The following is a 10,005-nucleotide window of genomic DNA, read 5'->3' as shown; positions in this document are numbered from 1 at the left end:
TATGGAATTTAGCGCTACTCCTCTCGTCGGGGTGGAGTACAGAAATCGATTTAAAGAGCCCTTTATATCGATATAAAGGGCGTTGTACTGTGGACGGGTACAGCGTTAAATTGATTTAACGCTCTTTAAATCGATTTAAACGCGTAGTGTAGACCAGGCCTGAACAGCAGAACCTTGAATGGGCCCTACTGTGAACCTACTGTGCACCACTGGGTGGCAATACAGAAGAATGTGTCTCTGAGGATAAACAGCCAGCCAACCAGTTTTGAGCATGAAGAGGCAGGATGATGGAGGCAAGATGCCATTTCTTCCTTCAGGTGATTTTAATTAAAAGGTCTCTGAAGGACAAGAAAGGGGATGGGCAGGGGTTAAGGACTGAAACTGGATGGAACAGCCATGGGAGAAAACAGGGTATTAGAAGTTATCATGCCCCTGGTCTGATGGAAGAAGGAAAGCCAGCATCTAAAGACAGAGTTTAGAGATGGCTTTTGAATGATTGTAGTGTGGTTCTCAACCCTCACATTAAACCTGCTGTTCTGGAAGCAGCTGTAAATGCAGTTGTCGTCTGCCTTGACTGACATCCTAGTATCTGAAGGTCTTACAATTTGGGGCCGAGGTACAGATTCTTACACACACACACACACACCCTTGACCCCCCTCCCCCAAAAAAACCACCAAACATCCACTGTGTGTGGCCTTGGAATCCTATAGGGAGTATAGTACACTGATGAATCACAAGTTAAATAAAGCTGTGCTTTCAGATGACACATCCTCAATTACATTTTACAGAATGCCAGAGGCTTGCAGCAATGAAGCTATGGGCAGTTGCCACAGCAGCCACAGATCAAGCTGTGTCCTATTTATCTGTTGCTGACTGTAACAATGTTTTAGCCACTAGTCCTCTTCAACTATGCCTTTCAATCACCCACTCAAGTCTAGAATACCTGATCTCACACGAGATACTTTGCATTTAAGCCCTGATGATTAGCAACTCATAGTTCCAGTGACCCTGACAAATAGGCTTTTCTCCAAAATAAATCTAATTTCTTGTGTGTGTGTCTGTCTTTTGGAATGTTCTTAAATTACTTGGTCTTTTCATGGACCACAATCATTCATCAACAAACCCGATGTTGGATAGATATAGAACTGTTCAAACCCCTTTTGGGGTAACCGATGCGTCTTTTTTGCTGTGTTAGCCAGAAGAGGCAGCGTGGCTGGTGCCTGTCAGAGTCTTTGCTGGATCTCAAGTGCCCTCATTAATTGCTGTCCTAGCAAAAACAGAAGAATGTAGAAGACCAAGGATCTTGTGAGCTTTTTCTTCTATCACAGATGTGCTATCTTGAGAGTCTCAATAATGAGGGAGAGCAGCTTCAGCCGTGCTCTAAAGTCATCAAAGGCTGATACATGTGTTGAAGAGAAAGTCTCATCAGTAGAAGATGAAGATGGATTCCTGGGAAATGAAGTGTGCTGTTCCAGGGGCATTAATGCCCGTTCCTCCTCTGCCAGCTGCGCTGTTCTTCCCTGTCTGCAGATAAAGATCAAGACCCTCTACAGTTCCTTCTCTATCATTCAAGAAGGATCAGCCCCTGGATGCAGGTCCCCAGCGTGCCTATAACTAAGGCTTGTTCTGACTGAGTTGCCAGACAGGGAGACACTGGGACTCTAAAATGGAGTCCCTGGTCTGTAGAGAGAGACCTTTGCTTGATCTGTCAGAAAAAGATTCCCTGCTGGATAGTGGAGAGGTGGTGCTGGAGAAGAACAACAAACATCTTCTAGAGGCAGTGCCAATCTTCAAGACAACCTCAGTACTGCAAGGTCAGAAATATGCACCACTATTGAATGTAAACATGGATGCTATGGGTGGTAATGGGGCATAATTATCTCCTTCAACATTGATTCGGGTGGAACATTTAACGCCTTCGTTGACAGGGCCGATGTTGGCACGGGTGCCAGTGTTCATGTTGATGTTTACTAGTTATCAGTATTTTCAGGTATGGGTTCCAAAAGTGCCTTCAATTCAATGGCCACTGCTGTTCAGAGATTTTTGACCTGAAGAGCATGAGGTTCATGCAGAATTAGATGGGATCCATGTGGTCACATACTCTAAGAAGAAACATGTTTTTATCATGAAAAGTGGCAAGTCAGTTTCTATCAGTCTAACACACGTCACCTCTCCAAAACACGGATCTGAAAACATCAGCAGGAACTCCATGCAGAAACTTTATACTGACACACTATTTCACTTTTCTGGCCTCTCTCCAGTACTAGAGATAAGATCCCTGCTCCGTCCCAAAAATTCCCCCTCAGTTTATGATTGTGTGTGCAGGGACGAAAAATATGCAAAGATAATGCTGACAGTCCTCCAACTTGCAAATCTCCCACGGATTTCAAGGGGGATAATGGCACAAAGAGCAGGCAACCCACTAATTCCCCAGCTTCAGAACTGTAATCACTTGAAAGAGGTATGAGCAGTGAGGGGAAGGGAAGAAAACATTAACCACACAACTCCCTCTAATTACTTCATTTAAAAAAAAAAATTTCTGTAGCCTACCACCCAAATATTTGCATTTGCAGAAGACATTGTTTGACCCTTAGTTAACAATGAAAGAATTTTGTTCACAAAATTTCAGGATTTCACATTTTTTTCAAAACATCAACTTTTTGTAGAGTACATTAACTTACTTCCATCTCCAGGGATGGGAGCAGAGGCTTCAGACAAAATTGCTGGATTGGCAGGGTTTGAAGAAAAGGCAGTCTGGGCCTAACAGGAAAAAGGAATTCACATGCATTATTCTGTACGAGAGACTATTAGATAGTTACTATGCAGTTGTGAAGTCAAATATTCAGGTTTTTAGAAAGTACAGTTCATTATATTAAAGGACAAAACTTCAGAACCCATTCTTGGATTTGAACACCAATTAATATGGATCTGAACACTCATTCATATAAATGGAGTCTTTTACAATGGTGTTAAAATTGCTTAATTAAATATCACTTGTCAAAACAGCTTATGGCTATGACTTTCTACAGGGAAAGCAAGGGCAACAGCATAAAGAGGTAGTACCCTATAAAGAAAGAGGGTTGGTAAATTTATTAACTGTAAATGTACTTACTAAAACAGACTAAGTATTTAAGACATTTACACTAAATAACTTCTCATCCAGAATGCAAGAGACACTAAGAAGTTTAAGATGTTCTGACATGGCACTGTTTAAATGTAATATGAAATTTATAAAACTTCAGCAATTGCAAATAGCCAAAATATTTTTTTAGTTCAGTAATTCATAAGGACTTTCAGAGTCTAGATGTGTCAAACTCATCCAATTACACCTACCTCTTCTTGTGCGACCCACAGGAATTAATTGTGCATCAAACCTAAAATGTCAACCATCCTTTAACATTTAGAGCTCCTATTCAGAGAAGCAGTGAACTTTCTAATTAGATTTGTATACAGAACTCAAAGAAGTGGGTTATTATAAGAGAGGACACAATGTTTACAGCTAATGCCCCCCAAAATACTCTCTATTTATAAATTAGTATTTGCTAGTCACTGGAAGAGAGTAAACGATAAGCTTATTTGTAATGCTAGGTATTTCCTTCTTTTCAGTCTCCTCCTCTTTTGGTAGTTTTAGAGAACCTAGATATCTGTTTTCTATGCCTCTGAATGCAAGCCAGGTACTACCGATGATTTAAAAATTATCTTTAATCAAACTAGTTGCCACAGTTCATGGTTATCTGACATTTTACAGTAGAGTTAAAAAAACACAAGCATCAAATACACTGTAATGTATTATGATTTAACCACCTAATTCAACACATTTGTCAAATTAACCAGCAATTTAAGAAAACATTAAAAAAAAAAAAAAAACCACTAATAATGCCTTCTCTAGAAAGCTGTGGATTGGAAGTCAAACAGGTTGCACTTGAAAATAAGTCTGAACAATAAATGAAAAACAATTGTAATAGTTTAATATGACAAGCAGGGGCGGCTCCAGGCCCCAGTACACCAAGCGCGTGCTTGGAGCGGCAAGCCACGGGGGGGCGCTCTGCTGGCGCCGTGTAGGCGGCAGGCAGGCTGCCTTTGGTGGCTTGCCTGCAGAGGGTTCGCTGGTCCCGCGGCTTCGACGGACCTCCCGCAGGCAAGCCGCTGAAGGCAGCCTGCCTGCCGTGCTTGGGGGGGGGCGGCAAAATGCCTAGAGCCGCCACTGATGACAAGCCATTTGGGGGTTAGTTTCCAGTTTAACTATTCCTGTTGTTCAAATTTGTCCATTTAATCTATACTCACTGGCTGAGACTAGAGAATTTGTGCTTTTTTCTTCAAATGAAGTTATTGAAGGGGAGGGAAGTTCTCAAATCTCAACTACTACAAAAAAAGCTTCAATATGTATCCACACTTGAGTGACTGGTGTTACAACCAAGTAAAAGAACCATCACTGGTAATATAAAAGAAAAAACATGTTTGAACACAGATGCCTCTAAGTGTAAAAGACAATCAGGCTACTGCACAGCTCAACTTCTAGCATGGACAGGCCTTTATAAAGGCTGGTTAGCAGGATTCATTAAACTTTAAACTATTTGGTGCTCTAGCATGAGGTCTGACGTAAAGTTTTGTTTATCACTGAGAGCAGAAGTGAAACTGGAGTGGTACAAACCTAGAACATTAAGATGAATTAACTGTCCCAAAAAGAAACCACAAATATGTTCAACACAGTATTCCAGGATGCAGACTGTGCTTTGAGATCAAAATTTCAAGTGGGGGTGGAAATAACCCCTTGACTATGAGTACTGTCAAGTTATTATCTTTTTATTACACACACTCTAAGAGAGACATGAAAAGCGTGTCTACTGACCAATCTAGCAAAGCTGAATAAAAAAGTTTTAGTTTTGTTCTAGGAAGAGAGGCAGTTTTTAATCAGCATTTTGTTACTCAATGGTTACTTTATGATCTAACTTTTATTTGCTGCAGCCTTTATCCTTAAAATAAAAATGCGTATCCATTATCTTTAACTTGCCATTTTGATATAAGCAGAGAAGTTGCTATCAACTGTTAGATATCAGCAAACAAACAACTATTTGGTTAAAAAAGGATAAGTGTTCCATATGATCACATAAGATTTACATTGAAATATTTGTAAGAGCAAGTTATCCTAATTTAAGAAAGTATTAATATCCAATCCATCCAAATAGGTAGCAAAGTACAAAAAAAAAAAAAAAAAAAAAGACTTTATAGTAATTTAGTCAAGTATTAGATGTTGTACCCACACATTTAACACGAGAAACTTGTTTTAGAAATGAAAATTAATTGAACTGTTCATTTTTAACTAAAACTCATCTCAGAAGGAAGTCTATATATTTCACCATACCTGAATTACCTTGTCCACTTTCAGATCTTCCAGAGAAGGATAGAGAGACATTTCTGTGCAATTCCCACTAAAGAAAAATAAGATTATTTTAATAATCAAGTTATTTTATTCCCCGAACAGTATAAAATGCCAAGTAAAGCTTGGAAGTTGGCTATGTTAAAAGCTACTGTCCAGAAAAGTGAATTTCTGTTGCATCAAACAAGAGTAAATCATGTTATAGAAGAAAGATGAAATCCTCAGTTGATCTGTAGTCTAAAGTCTTGCTTAATGTTGAACAAAAAACTTCAGGATAGTAATGCTCCTGTGTATCATTCTATTCTACCAACCAAAGAACCTCCAAATGTTCAATTTTACTGAAAGATAGATCTGGAATGTAAACAGAACTTCTAATGGAGATAACTGTGTTCCAAAAGAAATATTTTATTCTCTAAAGATGGATTTCTAGGAAGCCAAGATTCATAGAACCACAGGTTTAGATGAGGCCAGAAGGGTCATTTAGTCTAATCTCCGGCTAAAATGCAAGATTTTTTTGTGCCAAAATCAAAGACAGACAGCTAATCCAGCCTCTTTCTAAAAACCTCCAGCAAAGGAGATTCGACAACTTCCCTAGGCAGTTTGTTCCATAGTGCTACTGTTCTTGCAGTCACGCAGTTTTTCCCGAGACTTAATCTAAATCTGCTATGCTGTAGTTTGAACCCATTGCCTCTTGTCCTGCCCTCTGTTGCAAGAGAACACAATTATTCTCCATCCTTTTCATGGCACCCTTTTCAGTATTTGAAAACTGCTATCATGACCCCCCTTAATCTCTTCTTTTCCAAACTAAACGTACCCAGTTCCTTCAGTCTTTGCTCATATGGTTTGCGTTCCATCCCTTTGATCATCTTTGTTGCTCATCTCTGGAATCTTTCCAGTTTCTCTATATCATGACCAAAATTGGACACAGTAGTCCAGCTGAGGCCTAACCAGCACCAAGTAAAGCAATACTATCACCTCCCTTGACTTGCGTGCTATGCAACCAAAAATTGCACTTGCTTTTATTTGCAACAGCACCACATTGCTTACTCATGCTGAGGTTGTGGTCCACCATAACTCCCAGATCATTCTCAGCAGCTCTGCTGCCAACAAGCCAGTTATTCCTCATTCTCTATTTGTGCATTTGGTTTTTCTTCTCTTAGTGTAGCACCTTAAATTTATCTTTATTTAATTTCATTTTGTTGTCTATAGTTCAGTTGTCCAATTTAAGATCCCCTTGAATTTTAGTTCTACCCTCCAAAGTGTTTGCAACCACCCCCCCCCCCAGCTTTGTATTATCTGCAAATTTAATCAATTTAAAAAATAATCTTTATTAATGACCTGGATGTAGGAATAGAGAAGTTAAATAACACCTGACTGAGAACAGATCCCTGTGAATTCCACTTGAGACCTCTTTCCAATCTGACTTTCTATTAATAGTCACTTTTTTTGTAGTTGTTTAACCAATTATGTATTCATTTAGGTGGGCTCAGTAGAACTACCATTTTCTCCAGTTTACTTATGGGATTGTCACATGGGACTGTGTCAAAAGTCCAGGTGTTTTATGTCCACTGCATTCCCTCTATCTACCAAACCAATTACTTTGTCAAAGAAGGAAATCAAGCTGGTTTGGCATTACTTCCTTTTAGTAAATCCATGCTGGCTGCTAATGATCACCCCTTCACCCTCTAAGTATTTGCAAATTTAATGTTTTATACTCTTGCATAGCTTCACAGGTATCAAAGTCAGGCTGACTGGTCTATAGATTCACAGCTCCTTCTTTTCCCCCTTTTTAAAGATGGATACTACATTGTCCTGGAGGCCTGAAGAAGGGTTCTCTCCTGTCATCCATGAGTTCGCAGGGGCTCCAAGAGTTCTTCAGCTAATTCCTTCAGCACCCTGAGATGAATTGAATTCATTCAAATTAGTCAGAAGATCTGACATGTTCTTTACTTATCCTGATCTGCATTCCTTCCCTTTTATTGTCTATGATAACTTTGTCAGTAATCCTGTCATGTTAATTTTTATGTGAAGACTGAAGCAAAGCAGGTATTCAGCAGCTCTACCTTCTTATCTTCCATAGTCAGCTCACCGTCTCCCCTGAGTAGTAAACCCACACCATCCCTGATCTTTTTTTTTGCCTGACATATTTGTCAAAACCCTTCTTAGTCTTGGCTTTCCTGATTTTAGCCCTACACACTCATGCTATTCGCCTGTATATTTCCATAGTTACATGCCCCTCTTTCCATTTCTTGTATGTATCTCTTTCGGTTTTTAGTTATCTTGTGCTGCCACACTGGTGTCCTGTGGCTCTCATCTTTCCTCTGCATTGCAATAGCTTGATGTTGAGCCTCTAGTATTACATCTTTTAGGAATTGCTGACCCCCTTCAACACCACTTCTTGATTGGTCTCTTCCCAGGACCTTGCCTGCTATTTCGCTGAGTGGAAGTCTGCCTTTTTGAAGTCCAGTGTCCTTGTTTTGCTGTTCTCGTGTCCTTGTTTCTTTAGGACCTTGAATTCTATCAGAGCATGATCATGTCTTCCCAATTTCCTAACCATCTTTGCATTCAAAACTAGTTTATCCCTGTTGGTCAAAACCAGATCCAAAATGGAGGACCCCTCATTGTTTAGTCAACTTTTTGAATCAAAGTTGTTCCCTATATATGGTAAGAGCTTGCACGACATATTATATTTTGCTGTATTAGTCTGCCAAAAGCTACCAGGGAAGTTAAAATCCCCCATCAATAGAAGCTCGTGTGTGTTAGCTAATCTTGTTAACTGCTTGAAGAATGCTGAATTAGAAGTTATGTCCTTCTCATGAAGTTGAAGAAAAGTGTAAACATGAAATTCCAGAAGTGCCACCTTAAGTGCAGCCCTATGGTATCTGTGTTAACGAGAACACGGACAGCTGAACTATGTGCAGCCACTGGAGGTAACAGAGCAGTGGGCATGGGGTGGAGGAGTGTAGGGGCTAGGGGAGAAGTGCCAGCATCTGGGATTTAAGGGCAGCTTCCGAGAACTCAGTTCTTTGCTGTGTCAGTTTCATGTCAGTAGTTGCAACTGCCACGCAGACTCCAGCCATGCAACAAAACATTGATCAGTACAACAAACTACCAACTCCCCACACAGCTCTAGTGAGGGGTGGAGAACATTGGTTGGTGTTTCTGAATACCACTCAGAATGAGCCTACCTCAGATCCACAGGATCTTTGCACTTACTGGAAGGTTATGAAGGGACGAGTGCCTAATGTAGCAGAGCTTGCCCTACCTTGCATCTTCCTTGTCAGCTCTGTAGATGCAGAGAGAAGCTTTAGTAAATATAAAAATCTACTTCTAGACAAGAGGGAATCACTGTCTGAGGAAAAACACTAAGGTTAACCATAATGTATCACAATAGAAATGTTCACCAGAGACGGCAAAAACAGCAACATTTAAGTTTATGAATTTGTAATACTACTCAGCAATAAACTGTTGATTTGATAGTTTGAAATTATTTAATCAAATTTGAAATTAATTTGAGCAGGAAGGAAGGAAGCTTAAAAGTACTGAGTTTAATTTAAAATGGCAACAAATGAATGCTGCAAGGATGGATTACTTTATGTTAAGTGCTTTTTAAATTTTTTAATTATTCAAATATTAATTCAGTTAAATTGAAGGTGTACAAGGCTCTTCTGTGGACTTCTTGGGTTACTGTTCACCAATGTCAGTTTGGTCATACTACCAAGTGCTACTTTAAAAAGTGATTTAAAATGTGTTACTTTTACAATATACTGCATATCTGCAGGGTTTAAATTGTATGATTTTTTCCTAAAATTGTTTTTTCTCATTGCAATCTAATTCTGAACATTAGAATGTATTTCTAGTAGATCCACTTAACTGTTGTCAATGCAAAAAATTGATTAAAAATCAAAATTCTTTTAAATGGAAAACACAAAATCAGAAAATAATAAAACCGAAAGCCCACAATAATAAAATGGATTTCATAGTGCCCTACTTACATGTTTGCATACCTTCTGATTCCTATGATGTTTGTAAGGCCAAGTCACTGAACAAACAGCTGGATTCTACTGTCCATTAAAGCCACTTTGTGCCACATCAGTAATAGTGAGTGACCTTAAAACTACCAGAATTAGTCAGTGGAGAACTCCCCTTATGTGAGTGAATTTCGCCACAAGTGGAAAGCTGGCAAACGTGGCTAGACCAGGGGTTCTCAAACTTTTTCTTTCTGAGCCCCCCCGTCCAGCATGCTATAAAACCTTCACGACCCTCCTGTCACATCTGATTTTCTGCATATAAAAGCCAGGGTCGGCATTAGAGGGTAGCAAACAGGGCAACTGATTGAGGCCCCATGCCACAGGGAGCTCTATGAAGCTAAGCTCCTCAGGCTTCAGCTTCAGCCCCAGGTGGAGAGTATCAGGGCCTCAGGCTTCAGCCCCATGCAGTGAGTCTTCACCTTTCTGTCCTGGGCCTCAGTCAGTCTGATGCTTGCCCTGTTTGACAGTGGGGTTTTGGGTTGCCCTCGGTTGTAGGGTTTATTGTCGGTGTGCCCCCTGGGGTTTTCATTCCCCTTTACAGTAGCTTTCTTGCTTTCTGCCACTTCCATCCATTTGGCTCCAATCTCCCCCGCCTC

At 40.0% G+C, this 10,005-nt stretch overlaps 1 protein-coding gene across 2 annotated transcripts in view; it reads right to left on the bottom strand.

Annotated features, from left to right (window-relative positions):
* SDCBP (syndecan binding protein) overlaps positions 1-10,005 on the bottom strand; it is a 38,595-nt gene that overhangs the window by 21,807 nt on the left and 6,783 nt on the right. For both annotated transcript variants that reach the window (XM_032802192.2, XM_032802190.2), the window contains exons 2-3: positions 5,364-5,430; positions 2,683-2,761 (exon numbers count right to left, since the gene is read on the bottom strand). In XM_032802192.2, coding sequence (XP_032658083.1) covers positions 2,683-2,761; positions 5,364-5,414 — 130 coding nt within the window. In that variant the 5' untranslated portion in view covers positions 5,415-5,430. The remainder of the gene's footprint in view (positions 1-2,682; positions 2,762-5,363; positions 5,431-10,005) is intronic.

The sequence above is a fragment of the Chelonoidis abingdonii genome, chromosome 2, assembly GCF_003597395.2.
Source record: "Chelonoidis abingdonii isolate Lonesome George chromosome 2, CheloAbing_2.0, whole genome shotgun sequence".
Lineage (NCBI taxonomy): Eukaryota > Metazoa > Chordata > Testudines > Testudinidae > Chelonoidis > Chelonoidis abingdonii.
This window is presented reverse-complemented; position numbering and strand designations above follow the sequence as displayed.